Raw genomic sequence first — 24,773 nt, 5'->3', positions numbered from 1 at the left:
ATTTGTTGGAGCTCCCCAGGGGGTTCCCCCCCCCCATTCGCTCCTCCTGCGTCAGTGATTTAAAATACAAAACAAAACGCTTGCTTCTCCCCCTCCCCGCAGTGGCTTTAACAAAGCAGTAAGAGCGCGGGGAGTGTTGTGGGAGCACGTGCTGGGCAGCCTATCTATATTCTTGCCGTTCAGGTCGTCTAACCCCCACCCGTGAAATTTTATGAGTCTGTCTTAGTGGTTTTATACTCTCGGTACTGAAGCTGTATTCAGCGCTTGCCTCATCTGTTGCTGAGGATAAGTGCGATTCAGAGCGTAGCGAATTTCCACCAGCCTCTCTTTTTCTTTTAAATTGTATTTTGTGAGAGCCACTGGGCTACTGCCTAAAACATATATCTAAGGCTGGTGGTACGTTTGAACTGACAGTGCTAGCGTGCGTGATTCCCCAAGTGGGTAGAGTGAGCATGTTTCCTCTTCAACCCACTCCCTCCTCTTACATTTTGAGTGCCAACTGGGGCACTAATGTGCGTGATTCCCTATGCATGTGTGGCTACTGTGTGGTACAATTCGTGCCCTTAGGCACAGCTGAAGACTGCGCTCTTTATAAGTCCCTGCTTGCCATTCTTTGTGCCTGTAGCTGCCTCTTTAAAAAGTCCCTGCCTTCCGTTTTTTCTGTTTTGCCATTTCTTGGCTTGCAGCTGCTGCATTTTGGTTTCTGCTCCTCCCCCAATTGACTAATCAGCCTTAGTATTCGGGAGAAAGCTTCAAGTCCCAACTAGTGTTTTTTTGTTTGTTTGTTTGTTTGTTTTGTTTTGTTATTGTTTCCAACTTGTTTCAATAATCCAGGGGCTTGCTTTGGGGGATAGAAGCATATAAGCAAATCTTTGTGAATCTCGCTAAAGCAGATAGCCCTAGGAGTTACGCCTGAGCCTTCTGCGGGCGGAAGACGACGTCCCTTATTGTCTTAAATAAGAATGCCGCCCCCTTTTGAGTCGTGCTAAAGCATGAGCCTTTCCCTGCCGATTTTGACTCAACATGTGGGCTGCGTTTAGTGAGTTATAACGGGCAGCTGGTCTAGTAGCTATCTCCTTGTTAGCCTGCCGTGTGCCTTATAGTCAGCAGCCTTTTACCCGCTTTCTGTTTCTGGTGTTGAGCCTTATTTCCTGATTTATTCCCCCCTCCTTAAGTTTCCCCTTCGTGTAGTCCTTTACTCTTACATTTTATTTCCTTCTTTCAGTCTGACTCATTCTGCTGCCTGGTTTAAGAAATCCCATCACAATTGTCCCGGCTTCCAGGCAGTATACATTGTCGCTTAACGACAGGCAGTTCGTCCTACATTGTTAATTCAGGTACCTGGTGGATGGCCAATCAAGGATACATTGTCTTTGGCAGCATTTTCCTTCTGCTGGGCCTCCAGCATAACCTTTTGTTTTTCAAAGTGTTAGTTAAAGGGACAATTCCCAGAGAGCGATTTTCTTTGATTCCATTTGATTGCAGGTGGGGCTGCCTATTGTTCCATCCCTATATGCTTGTGAGTTATTTAGCTGTGTCTATCTGCCTGACCCTTTGTTAGGAGGCAAATAAATAAATTTATAGGCAAATACAAACCAAACAGTCAAGTGAAGAATAATTATTTCATATCATCATTAGTTATGGTAGACAATTTATAGCATATCATCATTAGTTATGGTAGACAATTTATAGCATCATCAATTAATTCTACTTACAGTGGTAATTAATTGAACAAAAAATACTGGCATAGATCGTAATAAATAACAATAACAATAAATAATAGAATAATAATAACAACAAATAAATAAAAATGAATAGATAAATTATAGAATAATAAAAAAAGAAAGACTACTAATAATAAATAAAATAAGTGGATTTAAATTTAATAATTTTTTTTAAAAAAATATTATAATAAAAAAAATTAATAATGATAATATACATTATAATAATAAAAGAGAATAAGTGGAATGATGTCACATACCAAGATTAAATTGATTAATTAATTGAACAAATCTATAGATAAATATATAAATAAACAAATAAAATAAAATAAAATTCATTAATAATAAATAATTTACATATATTTCGGAACCGTCAGTTGGTTAGAGCGTGGCGACAATAATGCCAAGGTTGCAGGTTTGATCCCTGTATGGAACAATTACATATTCCTGCTTTGCAAGGGGTTGGACTAAATGACCCTTGGGGTCCCACACAATTCTAGAGAGCCTGGATAGCTCATTGGTTAGAGCATGGTGCCTATAATGCCAAGGTTGCTGGTTTGATCCCTGTACGGGACCGCAGCATATTCTGCATTGCAGGGGTTTGAATGAGATATTATAATATGAAGTAGGAAGCATCTTTATATATATATTAATAAATTAATATATTAATAAATTAATAAATTATTAATTATTAATAAATATAAAATATTAATAAATGCATCCCGGATACGCCACCTAACGTTGTGGACCGCCCTGGCACCTCCGCGGCCACCGCAGCAGTGCTGAGAGCAGCCAATGATTCAACAGTGGGTCCTGTGTCCAAGATGGGTCTGGGTAGCCTCCTGTGCCCTGCAACCCACAGGCCTAGTCAGTGTTTCCTCTGCTTTGGAAACCTTTTACCAACAATCAGGCCCATGGTCACTACGGCCTCTTCCGAAATAGTGAGGAGCTCCTTTGCACTTTGGCCTCCTTATTTAGGGTTCCACATTCGGGTAGCAATCCATTTATGCATCCTCACACATAATTACAGTCTACATGTCCTTGGGTTTCCAATGACAGATCCTCGGGAGGTAGGGCTCATGCTTACAATTATAACCTTTCTGCCTCTCAGAAACTGCCTCCCCAGACTTTCCCAGTATTCCACAGGGAATACTGTGGAAGGGAGAAAGAAGTCTAAGTAAGAAGAAGCATTCGGCCAAGAAGAGCAAAAGAAGTAAGCCTTCTGATGCCGAGGACGATTCAGAAAAGCTTCCTGCTGCCCACCACCTGCTGTGTTCCGAGCGACCAGAATTACTGGATGGAGCACATGGGTCCCTATGTGGAAAAAGGAAAGTCGGAAAATTTGAAGCCAAGCGAGTCCCTCACCATGAGGTTTGCTGGGAGTACAACATGGGTGTGTGCCAAGGGCCAAATTGTAAGTATGTGCATGAATGTGAGAAGTGCCTAGGTAACCACCCAACGTCTTCATGTTTTAAAGGTAAACAGCCTTTTCCGGGCAGCAGGGGGCATTTCCATCAGGGGTCTTGAAAAGCTCACAGACCCGCCAAAAAGAACAGCCAGAAACTGGTATGAATTTGGCCCTTGACTGGCATGTTCTCTTCTGTTGAGCTCTCACCTCTTAGAACCCTTCTTGATAGATACCCTAAAATAGAGGCAGCAAAGAGTTTCTCTTATGGCTTCAGGATCCTCATTTCATTACCCCCTAACTCGGGGAACCCCCCCCCCCAAACCAAAGAATCAGTTCGGGAAGTGTCCCGTCTAAACAATTATCGCACTCCTAGAGTGGCAAACCTGTCCCGGACCTTTGTCCTTTAGTGCTTAGAAATAAACATCTACTTCTCTAACAAATTTACCCCTGGGGTTAACAAGGGCATCACGGATGCACAGGTGCAGCGAATTGCCACAGCCATTCCGGGAGCACCTTTGGAGCCTTGGGAACATGATGTCCTGAAGGGAGTATTAGCTTCAGGAGCCAAGCCCACGCTTAGATCTTTTAAAAGGGCTTGGGTGGACTTTATGGAGTTTCAAGGCAAACTTATAAAATAATAATAATAAAATATGATAATGATAATAATAATAATGACAATAATAATAATAGTAAAAAACAAAAACAAAAAAAAAAACCTACGCTTGACACACCTCAAGGTAAATTAAAAAATCCTAAGCTTCACACGCCTCCTACCAAGGCTGAAGCTCTGCAATACTTGGTACATTGGAGGGTGCTGGGTCGTGCAGCAAAGACTCTTAAACATCCAGTAGGCGGCAATCTCTTTTTTTCTGTAAGGTTGTTTAATCCAGAGACCCTGGTGTGGCCTTCTTAGTGTGAAGAGCACTATGGGGCTGGTGCAGGCCGCAGCCTCCTAAAAGTGATGGTAGAAGGCCCTTAACTTATGACATTCTATGCTAATTCATAAATAAATAAATAAATAAATAAATAAATAAATGTAAAATATTAATAATAATAATAATAATAATAATAATAATAATAATAATAAACCATTTAAAAAAAAAAAAAAAAACAAGAAGAAAGAAAATTAAGAAGTATCTGTTGGTCCGAGGACAAGGCCAAGTTATTTACAGCTGCATACTCCATTGCCTTTGGCGTTATGCGCAGTGGCGAAGTGGTTTGTAAGGGCCAACCAGATTCCATTGCCCGAGGTAGTTTGAGAGACCTGACCTTGTTCAGATCCAATTTAGTCCTGCATGTCCAATGTTCCAAAACCGATCAGCAGTAAAGGACACTAAACAATTCATGTACATGGGACCAACCGTCTCAGGTCCATTCCTCGAACATTGGGATGGCTCCGGCCTTGCACGGCATCAGTCCATGCACGTTATACGAAGGGTGATTGCTGCCTGAGGTTTACCCTCAGCTAAATTCACGGTTAACTCCTTTCGGATTGGGGCCGCCACCACAGCAGTGCATTTGGGACTCTCATCTGAAAGGATGAAGGACTTGGGGGCAGTGGAAGTCTGATGCATTAAGGGAAGTCTGATGCATATAAAGGATATATTCATAAGACATTGTGATTGTTCACAGTATACCTGACCTGGCTTCGTTACCTTCTTTTGCTTTCAGGTGACGTTGTGATGCATATTTGGAGTATAGGCCCTGCACCGTCCACTGGTATATAAACCATGCCGTTAATGGGGACCTAGGGTGCAGGAGCTACGAGGGCGCGCATCTGGATAATCGGGCACAGCATGGTGCATTGGGCCAGGGTCCGCGCCATCAATTCCGGTCTCGGGCCGCACCTTAGCTACATAAATATATCTTGGATCTCTCGAAGGAGAATGCGCTGGGCCAAAAATGTTGCCTGCTATTAGGGCCAGAGCGGCGGCGGAGGGGCCCCCAGATGCTTTAGTTATCCAATTAGGCGAAAAGTGTTAGCTTACAGAAAGGCAGTCGACTTGATGTGGCATATCTTTAGTGACTTGGAGGAACTTAAGGCCTCTTACCCAAACGTCACTACTATTTTTATCTGGGCCTCGTGGATGGAGAGGCGGGTTTGGAGAGATTGCAGGTGCCCGATAGCCATAAACAGGGCTAGGAAAGCCTGGCATTGGGCGGTGGTGCGTAGAGTGGCAGCCCTGGGTGGGAGTGGCATTGAGGGCCCACCCAGTGCCATGGTCATCCAGCTGAGCGAGAACGACTTGGCGTATTGGAAAACGGTGGACTTGATATGGAACATTATCAATGACTTGGAATTGTTGAGGGCATCCCATGAAAACATTACAATAATCTGGTCATCTTTGCTGGAAAGGCGATGTTGGCGGGATGCAGAAAAACCCGTGGCTGTGAACAAAGCTAGGAGGATTGTGGAGCGCACGGTGGCTCGTGGAGTGGCCGCATGGGGCGGTCGGGTCATTCAGCACCCATGCATATGGTTGACAAGGAAATGCTTTATCACTGGGATGGCGTGCATACGGTTTGACAAGGAAATGCTTTATCACTGGGATGGCGTGCATCTATCTGATGCTGGAATGCTATTTGGTTGGCAGATAATTTTCAAGGCGTTAGGGATTGGTTACAGGTCTGAGGGTATTGGCGGCGAGCCGGCTTGCGGCTCGGTGGCGGTAGGCATTGGCCGGGGTATTATCATGCAGATGAGGTTGGGGGGGAGGAACGCCATCACCTCCCCCAATGCTTGAAGGGTAGTTCGTTAAAGGACTCCGAGGGGCGACGCCTCGTCCGAAACCTACGGAGGCTAGGGCCTAAAGCGCGCCCCCGAGCGGTAACCCCTTGGGGAGCGCCCAGGGATATGCATCTCGGGTGGCTCCCCCTGTTGGTGTTTAACCCTTCCCGGTCAGACCGGATAGTCGGTTAGGGCCAATGCCTAAAGCCAATACCCTTCTTTCCTGTAATCAATAAAGTTGTGGCCATTTTTCGCCCATTAACCTAAAACTCTGTGTCCGTTGTCTTCATTTATTCCACCTGTGGGGGGGAGGGAATAGCCACACAATGCCCCTTCCGACCTTCAGGAGGAGGGGGGGTTGTGGGATCACGACCCCGCCCACACTCTGCGAGGCTGGCGTCAGCCTCGCAGGAGACAGGGATTCACCCAATTAGCATACCCTGTGGCGCCAGCCAATTGGCTGGCGGCAGGGGCGGGCCTTCCTAGGGCCACTTAAGGTCAGGGCAGCCCCTGACTCACCCCCTTTCTTCCCTGGAGACGTCGCAGTTTAAATATGAATATAATACTTCATATAAATATGAATATAATACTTCATATATAAATACTTCATATAAATATGAAGAAGACCTGCAGAAGGGACTTGGAAAATAGTTAAGAGCCTCGGACAGAAGATCACCAGGTTGATGAACTATATGGAATTGATGGAAATGACTGGCAGAATCCGAGACCAGGGAGAAGAGACGGTGGAAGAAGATTGGAAAAAGTTTAAAGTTTATTTATAGAAATACTGTAAAATTAATGAGTGTCAGAAAAATGTTGGAATGAAATTATAAGGCTTTAGTAGAAATGTTATAAGGAGTTAAGCATAAATAATTATTATAGTATTAATGGAAAATAAGGTTAAAATAAGTTAAGATAATTATATGACAGAAAATGTAGAAAGATGGAAAGGGGGTGGGGGCGGGAAATTGCCACGCAAACCCTTATGAGTTTGAGTTTGTAATCTCTATTTGAGTTTGTAATCCTTGTCAGAATACATACTTTTGAACGGATTAGTTTTTGTTACAATTGACTATTGATTTGCGAGTAGGGACCACTCCCACTTTTGAAACTTATACTGGCCTGAGTTCTTGTTGTCTCCCAGCAGCGACTCACCGAACATCCACACGTCGCTGGCAGAGGTGAATCGGCGGAAGTTGATGGACTCTGGGGCCATCCACTTAATGGGCAGGCGAGTCACCGAGGCTGGGTTGAGAAAGGCGAGGTGGGGAGCAGGAAGAGATCAGAGCCAGTTATTCCCAAAGCACAGGCAAGCCAGCTAGGTTACGACCGAGCGGAGGCTTCTGCATTCGCTATACAGTGGTGCCCCGCAAGACGAACGCCTCGCAAGACGGAAAACCCGCTAGACGAAAGGGTTTTCCGTTTTGGAGGCGGTTCGCAAAACGAATTCCCCTATGGGCTTGCTTCGCAAGACGAAATGTCTTGCGAGTTTTCCCGACCTTTTTTCCCTCCCCCCCCTTTTTCTAAGCCGCTAAGCCGCTTATCAGCTGATCCGCTAAGCCGCTAAGCCGCTAAAAGGCACTAATAACACTAATCCGCTAAGCTGTCAATTGGCTTGCTTCGCAAGACGAAAAAACCGCTAGACGAAGAGAATCGTGGAACGGATTCTTTTCGTCTTGCGAGGCACCACTGTATTTTTGATTGCTGCATTTCCAATCTTTTAAAAACACATTTTTATTGTTTGACACGACATTCAGCTCTAAAGCGTATCAGCCAGGGAACCTTCCGCAGTCCTATCTGGAGATGTCAGGAATTAGACCTCAGACGTTTTGCATGTCCTCCCCAAATCAAATGGCTCTGCAGTATGGAAGTCCTCCAGCCCGCTGTCGTTCTGGGTTCCAGAGGTCTCACTTCAGGCCAAGCGTTTGAATAAAAGTTAAGGTAAAGGGACCCCTAACTGTTAGGTCCAGTCGCGGACAACTGTGGGGTTGCGGCGCTCATCTCGCTTTATTGGCCGGGGGAGCCGGCGTACAGCTTCTGGGTCATGTGGCCAGCATGACTAAGCCGATTCTGGTGAACCAGAGCAGCGCACGGAAACGCCGTTTACCTTCCCGCCGGAGCGGTACCTATTTATCTACTTGCACTTTGATGTGCTTTTGAACTGCTAGGTTGGCAGGAGCAGGGACCGAGCAACGGGAGCTCACCCCGTTGCGGGGATTCAAACTGCGACCTTCTGATCGGCAAGTCCTAGGCTCTGTGGTTTAACCCACAGCGCCACCCGCGTCCCCAAATACCCACCACCGAATACCCGTGTATACGAGCAATGGTTGTTTGGGGACCCCTTCTGGTCCTGGGACTTCCTACCCATTTAACTAGAGATGCTCAAGACTGATCTCCAAACCTTCACACGGGAAGCAAGCATTCTGCCAAATAAACAAACTGCACCCCACATTTTTGAACCCGGTTGCAGGCCACAGCTGAGCTGTCCTGTAGCGTTGACATGCCCAGAGGAGCTGGCCTCACGAAGAACTGCCTCTTCCAGCTGGCAGGGACATCCCAAGGCCTTGGGTGGGGGCCTTTTCCAGTCTGGTTACCCAATATTTCTGGTGGGAAGGCCAGTAGCTCACTGGCAGAACATCAGATTTGCCTTCAGATGGTCTCAGCGTCAATCCCAATGACATCTTCAGGTGGGGCTGTGATTGTCACCTGCCTGAATCTCTGGAGAGCCACTGCCAGGGAGTGCAGAAAATACTGCGCTAGGATGTACATAATTATGTGGCAGCTTCCTGTGTTACTGCGCCAATCCTTTGCACTCAAGATGTTGGGCACTTGAATTGGGCATCTTTTGATGTATCACCGAGGGTCAAATTCAACTTGTGCAGCAAACACAAAGCAGTGGCCAGGCGGACTCTAATTACATGTATGCAACATACGATACGATAATCTTTATCATCATTGTCCCATACGGAACAAGAAAATTGAAAAAATCTACATCCAACAAATCTACATCCTACATTCAAAACCCAACAAGCCTGCTATCCCAGCCTGGTTAACACCCTAAAAACTCTGATCCCCCATAATTAAATACAAGAGACTACCTTACACTGCGTTCAAGGGGAATATTGCATACAGTCGCACCTTGGTAGTCAAATGCCTAAGTTGTTGAGCAAATCGGCTCCCGAACGTTGCAAACCCGGAAGTGAGTGTTCCAGTTTGCAAACATTTTTTGGAAGCCGAGCGTCTGATGCGGCTTAGATTAAATTCAAAAACCAAGGTACAGCTGCACTGTTTTAGTCATATTCAATGGCATTGTATAGATACTGCAAATTGCTTTGAGACTTTTTTGGGGTAGTACAATACACTCACATTTGACTTGCGCTGATCCATTCATATGATACGATACAATATCTTTATCGTCATTGTCCCATACAGAACAACGAAATTGAAAAAATCTACATCAGACATTCAAAAACCAACAAGCCTGCTATCCCAGCTATCCCAACCTGGTTAACCCCCTAAAAACTCTGATCCCCCATAATTAAATACAATATACTCCCACAGAGACTACCTTACGCTGCGTTTAAAACCCAAATTGCATTTGGATAGAAACTGTTTCTCAGGCGGCTGGTCCTGGTCTTTATAACCCTGGACCTTCTTCCAGAAGGCAGAAGCTGAAAGAGATCATTTCCGTGGTGCGCACTATCCTGCGCTATCTCTGCAGCTTTCTTATGGCACCTGGAAGCATAGATTTGATCCAAGGTGGGAAGAGTGCACCCAATTATTCTCTCCGCAGTCTTGACAACCCTGGACAGCATTGTTTTTCCCCAAACCACACGTGCAGCTCCCAAACCACACACACAGACCATAAGTTAATACACTCTCAACAGTACAATGGTAAAATGCCATCAACAGGTCCCATTTCTGGAGGATTCTCAGAAAATATAACCGTTCAGCCTGGAGCTCTGGGACACCCCCAACCCACCCTCCTTACCTTTGTAATACTCGTCATCCTCAATATATCTGGAGAGTCCAAAATCTCCCAGTTTGACGCACTCGTGAGAAGCCACCAGTACATTCCGGACAGCAATGTCCCTGCAGGTGACAAAGTGAGATTGGCCACTCCTTTTCTGGGAGGTGGAGGGGGGGCAATAGGTATGATGGGGGGCGTGGATCAGAAGGGACTGAGTACACATGCCTTGGTGGGACCCCCAGGTCATCTATCGCTCACCGATAAGACAGCCAGCATAGTGGTTAGAGCGCTGGACTAGGACTTGGGAGACCAGGGTTCGATTCCCTACTCAGCCATGAAGCTCATGAGATGACCTCATTCAGTCACTTGCTCTCAGCCTGACCTACCTCGCAGGGTTGTTGTGAGGACAAAACAGGGAGAACTACAGAAGCCAACTTAAGGACCTTGGCAACAGGACTGCTCAAGGTGCCCCGTCTATAAAATTGGAGAAATCAAGAGATATATAGCTGCACCAGCAGCATATCTCTTCTTTCTCGTATCCAAAAATGCTAGAAGGGCCTTTACACTCGCCAGTAGCTCAGCTCTGCCCTCGCCGGTCCTGGAAGGAGTCTTTTAAAAAGTCCCATATGCTCAGAGACTTTGCGCCTGTTCATTGGGGGAGATAGGAAGCCCAGAGCACTTGTTCTTTAGATGTCCCTTTTATGAAGAGGCACGTAGTGAGACCATTGATCCCCTGCTGGTGAGGCTCGCCGACCTCCCGGAAAAGCAAAAAATCGACCTTCTCCTGTTAGGCAAAGATCAGAAGACGACCCAGATGGTCGCCAGATTCTGTGCACAGATCTGTAGGCGCAGACCATCTCGCGACCCAAACTAGTTTGTTAAGACAAAAAAAATTCCTTCCAGTAGCACCTTAAAGACCAACTAAGTTAGTTCTTGGTATGAGCTTTCGTGTGCATGCACACGAAAGCTCATACCAAGAACTAACTTAGTTGGTCTTTAAGGTGCTACTGGAAGGAATTTTTTTTGTTTTGACTATGGCAGACCAACACGGCTACCTATCTGTAACTAGTTTGTTACGAAAATCCCCAAACTCGGTTCCAGGGGTAACTCTGGGTAAGCTCTCTGTGGTAGTTTATCTTCAAATTTTAAGTGTCTATATGCTTATCACATTTATAAATTTTAATTTTATTTAAAAAGGTCCTTGGAGGAAAAGTGAGATACAAATGTTGTTGTTGTTGGCATTTGTCTGTCTCAGGAGACAACAGAAGAGTGTGCCTTTGGGGGTGAAGTCAAGCCGTTGTCTCCCAAAAATCTTACACATTACTTGGGAAGGCAGGCAAACTAATGCTAGTGTACTGGAAGAAGCAAAGATCACCAGTGTCAAAGAAATGATTCTTTAACTTCGTTGGACTGGTCATGTTGTGCGGATGCCTGATGATTGTCTTCCAAAGCAGCTACTCTTTCCGAACTTAAAAATGGAAAGCGTAATGCTGGTGGTCAACAAAAGAGGTTTAAAGACTGTCTCAAGGCAAATCTTTAAAAATGTAGTATAAACACCGACAACTGGGAAACACTGGCCTGCGAGTGCTCCAGTTGGAGAACAGCCTTTACCAAAGGTGTCCTGGGCTTTGAAGACACTCGAACTCAGGACGCAAGGGAGAAATGTGCTAAGAGGAAGGCACGCGTGGCAAACCCTCACCGTGATCAACTCCCGCCCGGAATCCAATGTCCCCACTGTGGAAGGATGTGTGGATCCAGAATTGGCCTCCACAGTCACTCACGGACCCACTGCTAAAACCCTGTTTTGGAAGACAATCTTACTCAGCTACGGGTGATTGCTAAACAAGAAGAAGACGCAAGTGACCTCTCTGTGGTGCACGTCTGGAGGTCCTGGGAGAGAGACTTCCATCCTGAGCAGCGCACCTGTGCATGTGCATAGCTCCTTGCGCATGACCCCAATGCTCTCCCCACTGGAGTTTATGTCATCAAATCCACTCTAGACCCGCCCACCCTGCAAATCAGGCTCTGCTAGCAATTCCACTGGGAGTTGTCTCCAATTCATTTTCTTGCTTTATCCCCCACATTCCTTCTCTAACTACGGAACTATCCGAGATGCCTTTTCCGGCACCCAGGGCTGCTCTGCATCCTTGCCTCACAGAGGAACACAGGTAGGGTCCATCTGGCACCAATAAGAAGTCTGGGCTTTCTCGATTTCTCAGAGATGATGGGTGGCTGTTTGCGGAGAAGCCCAGGTGCGCAGGTTTGGCATTGCGAATACATGCCACCCTCCCGCTGCCCTTGTGGGGCTGGCTCCGTGGGGTGGGGAGGGGGCGAAGTGCCCTTCTCGTACCTGTGCACACAGTTGATAGCTTCCAAGTACGCCATGGCTTTGCCGAGCTGCAAGGTGTAGAGGATGAGGGTCTGCACCTTCAGTGATGCCTTGTTCTGCTCCAGGTAGCGCCCCAGCTGCAGCGGGGAGAAGGAAGGGTGAGGCAGAGAAGAGTCACTTTCAAAATGTTCTTCCCTCGGAGAGCCCTCTCCCTCGATCCCCCTTCCCCATCACTTCAATAGTCCAGGGAGACAATAAACTTTACTGAAGAATTGAAACAGAACTGCAGGTAACTTGAGGAGAAAGAAACAAAGGGGATTTTGCCTGTTTAGGGGCAGGGCTTGTCGAGAACAGGGCTAGATTCAACTAAAGAAAAGAATGATAATAATAATAATACAGTGGTGCCTCCGGTTGCGGGCGGGATCCATTCCGGAGGTCCGGCTGGATCCCGAAGTTTTCACAACCAGAGGCCTGCTTCTGCACATGCAGCAAAACCTGGAAAAATACTTCCGGGTTTGCTGCTTTCGCAACCCGAAGTTTACGTAACCAGAGGGTTACGTAAACGGAGGTACTACTGTAATAATAATAATAATAATAAATTTCCGCAGCCACTCTGAGTGGCTCCCAACAGAATATTAGAAAAACACGATAAAACAAACATTAAAAGCTTCCCTAAACAGAGGTGCCTTCAGGTGTCTCCTATAAGTCAGATAGTTGTTTATTTCCTTGACATCTGCTGGGAGGGCGTTCCACAGGGCGGGCGCCACCACCGAGAAGGCCCTCTGCCTGGTTCCCTGTAACCTCACTTCTCGCAATGAGGGAACCGCCAGAAGGCCCTAGGAGCTGGACCTCAGTGTCCGGGCTGGATGATGGGGGTGGAGACACTCCTTTGGGTCTACTGGGCCGAGGCCGTTTAGGGCTTTCAAGCACCAACACTTTGAATTGTGCTCGGGAAAGTACTGGGAGCCAATGTAGGTCTTTCAAGACTGGTGTTATGTGGTCTCGGCGGCCGCTCCCAGTCACCAGTCTGGCTGCCGCATTCTGGATTAGTTGTGGTTTCCGGGTCAACTTTAAAGGTAGCCCCACGTAGATCCAGAGAGAAAGCTCCCTCATAGCTAGACAGCCCATCAGAGCACATGCTGCCCCACCAAATGTCATGCGACTTTCTCTGATGCTCAGCAACCCTCTCACCCCTCTCGGCCAGCTGACTTACGGGTAACAGAGTTAACCCTTGAGTTACAAAGTGAATGATCCCTGCTACTGCACTTTCAACAATGCACTTCCTGGGTGGGTCACCCCTGCTTCCTTCTCGGCTCTGTGCCTCTCACCTCTCCGTAGGGGTAGAGCTCCATCACAATCCAGGTGGGCTCCTCCTCGGTGATGCCAATGAGCTTCACAATGTGGGGGTGGTCCATTTTCTTCATCAGCACTGTGGATGCATTGAAGGCGCACTTAACGTCATGCTCACTCCATCAGAAAGAAACCCCGACCGACTCAAGGCCAAAGGATCACCTCTCCCTATATGGGGGAGGGGGCTTTTCAGCCTGAGTGAGGCCCACATTCCCTTCTAGGCAATCCTTGGAGTGGGGGGCTATTTACAGTGGGCTAGTTTCTCCACCCACCCACTCCTTTCTATCAACCTTCCTTGGAGGTTTTTAAGCAGAGGTTGGATGGGCACCTGTCATGGATGCTTGAGTTGACATTACTACATTGCAGGGGGTTGGACTAGATGACCCTTGGAGCCCACCACTTTCCGTGGGAGCCCTTCCACTGTCAAACAGCTCTCACAGTCAGAAAGTTATTCCTGATATTTAGGAATCTCTTTTCTTGCTACTTGAATTTGCTCGAGCTGCAGAGAACAAGCTTGCTCCATCTTATGTGATATTTGGAGCAGGCTCTCAATAATAATAATAATAATAATAATAATAATAATAATAATAATTTCTTATTTATACCCCGCCCATCTGGCTGGGTTTCCCCTGCCACTCTGGGCGGCTTCCAACAAAAAACTAAAATACAATAACCTATTAAACATTAAAAGCTTCCCTAAACAGGTCTGCCTTCAGATGTCTTCTAAAAGTTTGGTAGTTGTTCTTCTCTTTGACATCTGGTGGGAGGGTGTTCCACAGGGCGGGCGCCACCACCGAGAAGGCCCTCTGCCTGGTTCCCTGTAACTTGGCTTCTCACAGCGAGGGAACCGCCAGAAGGCCCTTGGCACTGGACCTCAGTGTCCGGGCAGAACGATGGGGGTGGAGATGCTCCTTCAGGTATACTGGACTCTTATCCAAGCTAAATGCCCCCAGATCCTTCAACCATTCCTCATATGGCTTGGCTTCCCAAACCCTTGATCTTGGTCACCCTCCTCTGCACACCTTCCTCCTGTCCCCAGTGCCTGCCTGCCTTCGTACCTGCTTCGCTCATGAACTTCTCCTTGTTCTCAGCTGTACAGTCCTTCTTGCAGGTCTTGACGGCCACGCTGACCCGCTCTCCGCTCTGGAACGAGAGGCAGACTCAAAGCTCGGCTGGAGCTAAGCAGGGCAGACGGCAGGGTTTGCTGGCTGACTTAGGTAAAGGTAAAGGTACCCCTGCCCGTACGGGCCAGTCTTGACAGACTCTGGGGTTGTGCGCCCATCTCACTTAAGAGGCCAGCGCTGTCCGGAGACACTTCCGGGTCACGTGGCCAGCGTGACATCGCTGCTCTGGCCAGAGCCAGAGCCAGAGCCGCACACGGAAACGCCGTTTACCTTCCCGCTGGTAAGCGGTCCCTATTTATCTACTTGCACCCGGAGGTGCTTTTGAACTGCTAGGTTGGCAGGCGCTGGGAGCGAGCAGCGGGAGCGCACCCCGCCGCAGGGATTCGAACCGCCGACCTTTCGATCGGCAAGCCCTAGGCGCTGAGGCTTTAACCCACAGCGCCACCTGCGTCCAGTCAAATGCATGGGAGCTGGGAACCAGGAATGCCCATCCTTGCGGGGGGGGGGGAATCTCTGCACATATAAGAAGATCCCTCTTGGGTCAAAGCAAAGACCCATCTAACACAGCATTCTGGATTTCCACAGTGCCCAGCCAAATGCTTGTAGGAAACCCACAAGCAGGACAGGGAAAGCCATTTCTGAGCTTGGGAGGAGAGGGTGTTGCGGGCTACCCCCTCCCACACAGGGAGAACAGGGAATCCCCGGGCGTGCCAATCGGCGGGCTGGGGAGGCGGGGCCTAGCCTATTTAAGGCCAGGCACGCCCGGGGACCGCCCTCTTTCCCCTTTCCAGCTGAGCGGTTTTTCCCATCCCACCCACCCTTTAGGCTTAGCTAGCTATGACCTTGCTATGGACTCCGGTTGGTCGCCGCAAGGGGCCTGGTAGGAATTTTTCCAATTTGGCGCACTTCTAGCCTTTTGGTTTTTTCGCCCACCTTGTAGCAAACGTCACAACTTCCGCGGTATTGGCGGTTAGGCATTGGCAGGGGGTTAATTGTTATGCAAATGAAGGGGGGTAAGGAAGTGCCATCACCTTCCCCCAATGAAAAGGGTAGTCCAGTAGAGGACTCCGGTGGGCGTTGCCTTGTCCGAAACCTAGGGAGGTAAGGGCCTCTGGCACGCCCCGAGCGGTGACACCCGTGGGATCCTAGTTGGCGTACTTCAACAGGACTCCCATGGCTTGTGGATAACCCTTCCCGGTCTCCATGCCGGGTAGTCGATAGGAGCCAATGCCTAAGGCCAATACCTTTCAATTCTGTAATCAATAAAGTTGTGGCCTTTTTATGCCCATTAACCTTAAATAATGTGTCCAGTGTTTTCACTTCACATGGGGGAGGGGACTTGCCACGCAATAAACAGTGCCTCCTCGCAACCCAACATTAAGAGATAGACTCCCCCTGAACATGGAAGTTCCATTGAGCCTGCCATTGCCCATAGGCATAGCAGGGGAGCTTTCCTCACAATGCAAACATTTTTTGGGGAGTAATCCCTATTTTTAAAGGTGGGCAGGAACACCCACCTTTCAATCGCCTTTCTAATGACATCAGGTGGTTTAAGGAGGCAGAGGCTTGCCTCCCGTTTTAGCGCTGATCAGAGACATGCCCCTACTTGCTCTTTGATAGTAAAAGGCACAAACGCAGGATTATCTCTGAAATCAGTGCTGCAGTTCCACAGCGCTAAGATTGGACGCATGGAAAAAGGCTTCCTGCTCTTTCAGTTTACGGCTAGAGAGCAGGCAGAGTCTCGCCTCTTGGTCTTAGCTCTAAGTGTCACAGCGCCGTCTCCAGTCTTAGCGCTGTGGCAATGGCTGCGAAGATTGAAGATTAAGAGATCTCTGCACCTGATTTCAAATGATGTCAGGTGATTTAGAATTGGACATGGTTTGCCCAAGAAGGCCTGGCGAGCCAAATTCACAGGCTTACCAGTGATGGTATATTGTATAGCAAGCAGCCTGCTGCTCTCAAAGTCCTGGGATAGTTGACTAGGTAGAGCATGAGACTCTTAGTACCAAGGTTGTGGGTTCGAATCCCACCTTGGGCAAAGGATTGTTACATTGCAGGGGGTTGGACGAGATGACTCTTGTGGTCCCTTCCAACTCGTATGATGGCTCACCTCGTTGGTGTAAATGCCCTCGTAGACCTCGCCAAAGAAACCCTCTCCGAGAATCCGGCCCAGAACGACATCTTCCCGGGAGATCACGAACTGTTGAGCTGTGCAAGAGAAAGCGTCAACAACACACCAGTTTTAAACAAAGGGAAAAGCACAACTTCCATCAGTATAGACCAGAAAGGGTGGGGGGAGAGACTTTTTTGCCTGCCAGCAACTGCCAGCCCAATAGGGGGCATAGGCGGTAGATTGGTGGCAGTGTGCAGTGGTTAAAGGGCCAAGCTTCTGCTGCAGGAAAAAATGCTCTACCCAGATCTCAGCTCTGCAATGCCACAAACTCACTAGGGTGGGCTTATGAAAATCACTCTCTTTCAAAACCTTAACTGCCCACTTGCAATTTGGCAATAATCATACTGGCCAACCTTGCAGGTGTGGGAATGTTCAGGGATGCAGGAGAGGATATATTGTTTGATTATAGCCTTTCCAACTTGTGTTAACAAGTTCACAATTTTAGCAGAGTAACATTCCCCTTTTAAACTCACCGCGGATGCGTTTGCTCAGGCTCGCTAAAGCCTCTATAATAACTGTTCTGGTATTTTCCCCTTATTCCCTCATAAAAGATAAGACACAACACAGTCTTCGATAAAGGTATAAAAAGAGTTTACTCACTCACATTCTGTTCACAATCGGGTCCCAGAAGGCAGACTTAGCTTAGAAAAGTAACATGCAGCTGGAAACTATCTCATAAGGAGACAGTCCCTTTGTCCTCTCTTGGCTGGAGGCCAAGGGAGCATCTTTGGCTAAGCAAATGTTGCTTCTCCAATGAAAGTAGTCAGAGAGAGAGAGAGATGGCTGCCCTGCCCTGTGCTTTTGTTGTTACCTGCACAGGTGAGGCCACACCCACCTTTAGTCACATGCAGAGGAAGTCTGTCCCAGCCCAGAAGGAAACAGGAAGTTTACCTGCTGGCTGGACAAACATTCCTCCCCATGTGTAAACATGTTCACTCTAGGAATGTTGTACTTGACTGCTCTTGTGTTTCACATCCCACAGCAGGGTCGCTGCAAAGCACCATCACCAATATATAGTGCAAATGGCCATTACTGGCATCTCCCCTGTGTGTCAGTGTGGCCTGGTGTGGTAATAGTAAAATTTTCAAACAAGGACGTGGAAGACGAGGGTTCAAATCCACACTTAGCCATGAAGTTCGCTGGGTGACCTTGGCCCAGTCACCGTGTCTCAGCCTAACCTACCTCGCAGGGTTGTTGTGGAGGTTAAATGAGAAGAGGGAGAACCAAATATGCCACAACCTAAATCTTTTTTTTGGGGGGGGGAGGTGGAATGTAATTGTAATGAAGGAATAAAGACCTGTTTAGCTCCAGTTGCTAGATGTGTGTTTCTGTGTAGCCATAGTGGACTCAGAACTCAGCAACCTGAAAATCCCAGCTTCTTTGAGCTCAGAAGAAGACTCTGCACTAAGTTTTTGCTTTAAAAAACATTGCACGGCTTTCTGCATTTAGTCTAAAGGTAAAGGTAAAGGGACCCCTGACCATTAGGTCCAGTCGTGGCCGACTCTGGGGTTGTGGCGCTCATCTCGCTTTATTGGCCGAGGGAGCCAGTGTACAGCTTCCAGGTCATGTGGCCAGCATGACTAAGCCACTTCTGGAGAACCAGAGCAGCGCACGGAAACGCTGTTTACCTTATTGCCAGAGCGGTACCTATTTATCTACTTGCACTTTGACATGCTTTCGAACTGCTAGGTTGGCAGGAGCTGAGACAGAGCTACAGAAGCTCACCCAGTCATGGGGATTCAAACCGCCGACCTTCTGATTGGCAAGTCCTAGGCTCTGTGGTTTAATCCACAGCGACACCTGCATCCTAGCAATGGAAATTTCCTACTGGGAGTGCCCCTGCCCTATCCAGTCTCCACGGTATAGAAATTGTTCCTGTGAAAAGCCACTAAAATTTGAAAGCTTTGCATCTTATACTGTGATACGGCCTCTTCTTGTGAACCACATAGGTAGAGATCAGGGGTCGCCAACGTGCTGCCCTCTCTATCCTGTCAAACTCCTTCTCCCATCAGTCAAAGCAGCTGGCCTGGCCAATGGCCAGGTGCAATAGGAGCTGCAGTCCTCAAACTTCTGGAGGGCACCCCTTGGCCACCCCTGGAATGGATGCCGGAGCCAATCAACCTCTCCTGTGCCTCAATTAATTCCTAAGAGGGCAGAATTAATTCACAAGTAGTCCAGAAGTTGTACCTACCTCCAGATTTTGGCCGGGATGCTTCATCTGGAATTTCGGCATAAATATCAGAATCTGGAACAAAGCAGCCCATTTTAATTGTTATGTTGTTTTAATGGGGGCGGGTTTTAATCGTGGATGGTTTGAATATTATTCCACTGTGTATTTTAATTACATGTTGATATAAAACTGGAGGCAGGACGGAAAGATGAGGGCATCCCCACAACCACCTGCCCCTCAAGAACACACCAAAAAGGGTTGTGTTATTTTTATCTTTTGTTTGTAAGCCGCTTTGGGATTTATTTGAATAAAAAGTGGCATAGAAATAGAAAAACAAAACAAAAAAGTTGAAGGAGGTGAGAGAGAGAGGCATCATCTATGATGTGTACATGGGTTTTTCTGCCCTTGTTATTGCCTCTGGCCAAACAAGATCTGGCAAGAATTCGTAATGCTTTGTAAACTTGTGCAACCTATTGGGTCAGAGGTGGAAGAAGGACAACAGGATTTGGGTGGGCACCCTCTAGGGAAGGGTGCTTCCATAATTCCACCGACTCTCTGAAGAAGTGCTCCTCCAGATGGATCGAAGCTGCTGAAGCTCTCTCTGGCTCGACTTGCAATTCGTTTTATTTTTTCCTGAAGAAAGCCAGTCCTCATGGATCGGATGGCAGGAAGACAGGATTCAACTCACCCCCACTGAAGCTCTCTCTCAGCGTGGACCTCCTCTCCTCTATGTGCCTGAGGGCAGAAAGAGTCTCCGGTGAATAATAATAATAATAATAATAATAATAATAATAATTTATTATTTATACCCCGCCCATCTGGCTGGGTTTCCCCACCCACACTGGGTGGCTTCCAACCAAATATTAAAAACAATACAGCGCCAGACATTAAAAGCTTCCCTAAACAGGGCCGCCTTCAGTTGTCTTTTAAAAGTAAAATAGTTGTTTATTGCCTTGACATCTGGTGGGAGGGTGTTCCACAGGGCAGGTGCCACCACCGAGAAGGCCCTCTGCCTGGTTCCCTGGAACCTCACTTCTCACAGGGAGGGAACCACCAGAAGGCCCTCGGAGCTGAACGACTAAACAACAACAACAAACAGATGGGCTTCTCCACCTGCCTGGTGTCAAGGTGCACGCTCAAGAACTTTGCCCCCCCCCAAAAAAAGGTCAAGAACTCTGGGCAACCCTTTCCTAAAATAATAAAGCATGTAATTCAAAAAAAGAAAAAGAAAAGAGAAAAAGTAAGTGTCCCCGGATTCCTTGAAAGAAATCTGGTAACCATAGGTTGTTGTTTAGTCATTTAGGCGTGTCCGACTCTTCCTGACCCCCTGGACCAGAGCACGCCAGGCACTCCTGTCTTCCACTGCCTCCCGCAGTTTGGTCAAACTCATGTTTGTAGCTTCGAGAACACTGTCCCACCATCTCGTCCTCTGTCGTCCCCTTCTCCTTGTGCCCTCCATCTTTCCCAACATCAGGGTCTTTTCCAGGGAGTCTTCTCTTCTCATGAGGTGACCAAATATTGGAGCCTCAGCTTTAGGATCTGTCCTTCCAGTGAGCACTCAGGGCTGATTTCCTTCAGAATGGATCTGTTTGATCTTCTTGCAGTCCATGGGACTCTCAAGACTCTCCTCCAGCACCATAATTCAAAAGCACCCATTCTTCGATGATCAGCCTTCTTTATGGTCTAGCTCTCACTTCCATACATCACTCCTGGGAAAACTGTTGATTTGCAGTGTCCTGTGCACAGCGGAATGATGAGGAATACGTGCACATACTCTAAATTGCTTTATTTACATTTCAAAGCTGGTAGATTACAGAAAAACATCTTGCCTCTGCCGGAGCAGAGAAAGCATACTCTCTCCTCTGAAGCACGGAGAGAACAACAGACACTGAACTGCAAAGAACAGTGAAAAACAGGAAACCAGTGTACGTCACATCCAGTCTCCCTTTCCCGTGAGAAAACCCAACAGCAATTGACTGTGGAATGTAAACACCTATCTCGTGACAAGCACTTTCGCTGCACAGTGAAGAGAGCAGAAACCAACAAAAACCTAGCTTTAACTATACGGCCTTTGTTGGCAAGGTGATGTCTCTGCTTTATAAGATGCTATCTAGGTTTGTCATTGCTTTTCTCCCAAGAAGCAATCTTTTAATTTCGTGACTGCTGTCACCATCTGCGGTGATCACTGCCTTGCCATGGTGAAGGGGCTTGAATAACTCAGAGAAGCTATGAGCTACACTCTGCAGGACCACCCAAGATGGACAGCTCATAGTGGAGAGTTTTGACCAAACGTGAGCCACCTGGAGCAGGAACCAGCAAGCCACTCCAGTATCCCTGCCAAGAAAACTCCATGGACAAAGACAACAGGTATATAAAACCATAGGTTAGAAGGATTCATACTTACTGCACTGGGACCTGGGGCAGGCTGATCCTTTTATCATTCTCTGTGGGTAAGGAAGAAGGAAAGGAACATCAAGAGAGCACATGCGAAACTCAAAGCTTGGGCTCAGCCTCCCCATCTTGTTGCTACTGACAAATGGGTTTGCTTGCTTCTTTCCTTGTCTCCAAATCACCAGGAACTAGTAGATTCCCCTTATTCCATCCCATTCTTCTCCCGGGTGTTTGTTTGTTCGGTCCTATTATCCCACCCCCCCAAACAAACACAAGGTATCTCTAATCTGGATTCTGGAACAGTCAATTGCACCCCCTCCTGGAAGCCTTCATGGCCTGACGACGCCAGCCCACCTTCTTTTTTTATTATTATTACATTTTTATTAAGATTTTAAAGGTTACAAAAAGAAAAAGAAAAGAGGACAATCAAAGAAGAAAAAGAAAAAAACAATACATATCCTCAAAAAACAGAAAAAAGAAATAAAAAAACAAGTCAAACCTTTAACTCACTTATTTACATTCGCTTATTTCCTTGACTTCCTCACGCCTCCCATTTTTGTATTCTAATTCAATTAAATATTCCAGCAAATCCTTCCAACTTTGTTTTTATCCTAATAATTTATCTTAACATATTATAATTTTACCTTCTCTCTTTCACCAATACATTTTTACTTAATCCTTTATATCCTTTCTGCTAAAACCATATACTTTCCCCCCCCCAACATCTTTCTAACATTCCTTAATTTTACAATATTTCTGAAGATAAACTTTAAATTTCTTCCACTCTTCTTCCACCAACTCTTCTCCTTGGTCTCGGATTCTGCCAGTCAGCCAGCAGCCCACCTTCTTACTGATATAGAATCATAGAGTTGGAAGGGACACCAAAGGTCATCTAGTCCAACCCCCTCTAAGACAAGAATCACAGCTCAATAATCCATGGCAGATGGCCACCCAACCTTTGCTTAAAAACCTCCAAGGAAGGAGAATCCACTACGTCTCATGGGAGACTGTTCCTCTGACGAACAGCTCTTACTGTCAGAAAGTCCTTCCTGATATTTAGTCAGAATCTCCCATAGTCCTCTCCTCCTCCATGAATTTATCTAATCCTCTTTTAAAGCTATCTAGGTTGTTGGCCATCACTGCCTCCGGTGGCAGGGAGTTCCATAGTCCAACTACATGCTGCGTGAAGAAGGGCTTCCTTTGATCTGTCCTGAATCTTCCAACATTCAGTGTCACTGAATATTCATGAGTTTAGTGTTATGCGGAAGGAGGGCAAGACTGTCTGCTTTCTCCACGCCATGCTCAATTTTATAACTACCACGTCGCCTCTTTCTTGCCTTTCCTCTAAGTTAAAAAGTCCCAAATGCTGCAACTTTTCTTCACTGGGGAGTCACTGCATGTTCACTGAAGGTTTATTTATTTAGGGGATTTATCGACCGCCCTCTAGCACTTCCTCCCAGGAGGACAGGCAGGTATAAGAACAAAGCAATACAATAAAATTCAGCAGGGTCTCCGCTGAGTAAACCAGCTGGACCATCAAACCTAGCTGTGTGCAATGTTGGAATATCTGAGCAGATAAAAAGGGAGCTTTCAGATTGAGCAGGAATTGTTCGTCCAACATTTTTGCAACAGCACTGCCATCTGGCGGTTGCTATCCTGCGCTTTCCAGTGCAAATTTCTTTTGTCATAGGACATTTGGGTCACTAGATGGTGACGTTGTCTAGCCTGTCAGGCGCAAACTTTGTGCAAACAAATCCGGATCAGGGCTGCACCCGGAGGCAAGCACAGGTCATCTGGAAATCCGCTCCACTTACCTGCGGGGAGTTTGTGGTGGACCGCGTGGCCACCACCTCTCCTTCGGGGGCGGGGGGCAAAGTCCCCTGTTGCCCAGGGGATCCCGACCATGTCCGGCCAATCCGGTGGCTGGGAGGCATGGCCAGGAACAATTTAAACACTGGAGCGAGCCAGAGGGCTTCTTCTTGGCTTGCTGCTATAAACTAAGCCAATAACGCTCACAGTCTGTAATCAATAATGTTGTGGTCAAAATTTGCCCAATATTGGGAGAGACTTTGGAAGAAAGGGGTTAAGTTTACCGCATGTACTTTGCTAAAGGAAAATATTATGGAAAAGATGTATAGATGGTACCTAATCCCTGGCAAATTGGCAAAGATGTACCATAACTGAGACAATGTATGTTGGAAATGTAAAGAAAAAGAAGGTACCTTCTATCATATGTGGTGGACTTGTCTCAAGGTAAAGGACTTCTGGGAAAATATTTATAATAGATGGAGGAGATTAGAGGAAGTCAACTAAAATGTTTATGAAAATGGATTTTAATTAATTAATTGATTCTTTTTTTCTGCCTAGGTATGTCAAGTCTGTTATTCTTTTTTCTTTTTTTATTTCTATACTGTTGTTATGTTGCTGTGTTGTTGTATATTCTTTTTTGTTTGTTTGTTATGTTTATTGAAAACTAATAAATATTATTGTAAAAAAAAAAAAAAATTGCCCAATAACATTAACCTAATATCTGTGTCCTGGTGTCTTCGAGGAGGGGGGGGTTGCGGGGTCTCAACACGCAACTAGAAACATCTCAGAGCGGGCACTGGGCAAGCTTGGCTGGCAAGGGCATTCCACCCACTAGGTGTCACAGCCAAAAAGACTCCCTACACACACACACACACTGCCCAACTTCAGATGGTGGTGGGACTTGGAGGTGGGCTTCAAGTGAAGATGGTAAGACTTGGCCTGGCTCAAGGGGTTGCTTTCTCACCTCTGTTGGGACGGACGATGAGAGAGGTGTCCAAATCCCCCTGCAGCCTGCAGTAGCCATCGATCAAGTCCGCCATGTTTTCCGCCTCGGCAAGAGAGGCTGTTTTGATCGCCAAGGACTGCAAAGCAAAAAAAGGGAGAGGGTGTCTGTTTGTGAGCCTGGGGGAGAAGACTAAAGAGTCCAAGGACTGTGGCTAGAGTTTTCTAGATCAGTGCCAGCACCAGGCATGGTTTATAATCAGAAATTATGGGAGTTTTACACCAGCAACTGATTGCCCATCTCAATCTCTCTCCTTGAACAAAGAGAAGTAGATAAGGACACATCTGCCCACGTTGTCGTCCTCACTTTCTCATCCTTCCATTTTTGTTCTTAATAATAATAATAATAATAATAATAATAATAATAATTTATTATTTATACCCCGCCCATCTGGCTGGGTTTCCCCTACCACTCTTGGCGGTTTCCAACAAAACACTAAAATACAATAACCTATTAAACATTAAAAGCTTCCTTAAACAGGTCTGCCTTCAGATGTCTTCTAAAAGTCTGGTAGTTGTTGTTCTCTTTGACATCTGGTGGGAGGGTGTTCCACAGGGCGGGTGCCACTACGAAGAAGGCCCTCTGCCTGGTTCCCTG

At 46.8% G+C, this 24,773-nt stretch overlaps 1 protein-coding gene and 1 long non-coding RNA gene across 10 annotated transcripts in view; one reads left to right on the top strand and one right to left on the bottom strand.

Annotated features, from left to right (window-relative positions):
- Window positions 1–24,773, bottom strand: part of PTK2B (protein tyrosine kinase 2 beta) — a 128,197-nt gene that overhangs the window by 30,406 nt on the left and 73,018 nt on the right. For all 7 annotated transcript variants that reach the window (XM_079968507.1, XM_079968508.1, XM_079968509.1 and 4 more), the window contains 10 exons: window positions 24,138–24,255; window positions 21,378–21,417; window positions 19,662–19,708; window positions 18,995–19,048; window positions 16,741–16,838; window positions 14,565–14,649; window positions 13,485–13,585; window positions 12,178–12,293; window positions 9,849–9,949; window positions 7,013–7,102 (listed from right to left, as the gene is read on the bottom strand). In XM_079968507.1, the coding sequence (XP_079824633.1) occupies window positions 7,013–7,102; window positions 9,849–9,949; window positions 12,178–12,293; window positions 13,485–13,585; window positions 14,565–14,649; window positions 16,741–16,838; window positions 18,995–19,048; window positions 19,662–19,708; window positions 21,378–21,417; window positions 24,138–24,255 (850 nt within the window). The remainder of the gene's footprint in view (window positions 1–7,012; window positions 7,103–9,848; window positions 9,950–12,177; window positions 12,294–13,484; window positions 13,586–14,564; window positions 14,650–16,740; window positions 16,839–18,994; window positions 19,049–19,661; window positions 19,709–21,377; window positions 21,418–24,137; window positions 24,256–24,773) is intronic.
- The window catches only part of LOC307212000, a 284,098-nt gene that overhangs the window by 203,464 nt on the left and 55,861 nt on the right, over window positions 1–24,773 (top strand). Inside the window, exon 3 of one of the 3 annotated variants that reach the window (XR_013836710.1) lies at window positions 7,218–7,332. The exons of the other annotated variants lie outside the window; for them this stretch is intronic. This is a non-coding gene — a long non-coding RNA (uncharacterized lncRNA). Of the gene's footprint in view, window positions 1–7,217; window positions 7,333–24,773 lie in introns of those variants that run through there. 3 annotated transcript variants of the gene reach the window in all.

This window comes from Podarcis cretensis (genome assembly GCF_951804945.1).
Source record: "Podarcis cretensis genome assembly, chromosome: 3".
Lineage (NCBI taxonomy): Eukaryota > Metazoa > Chordata > Lepidosauria > Squamata > Lacertidae > Podarcis > Podarcis cretensis.
This window is presented reverse-complemented; position numbering and strand designations above follow the sequence as displayed.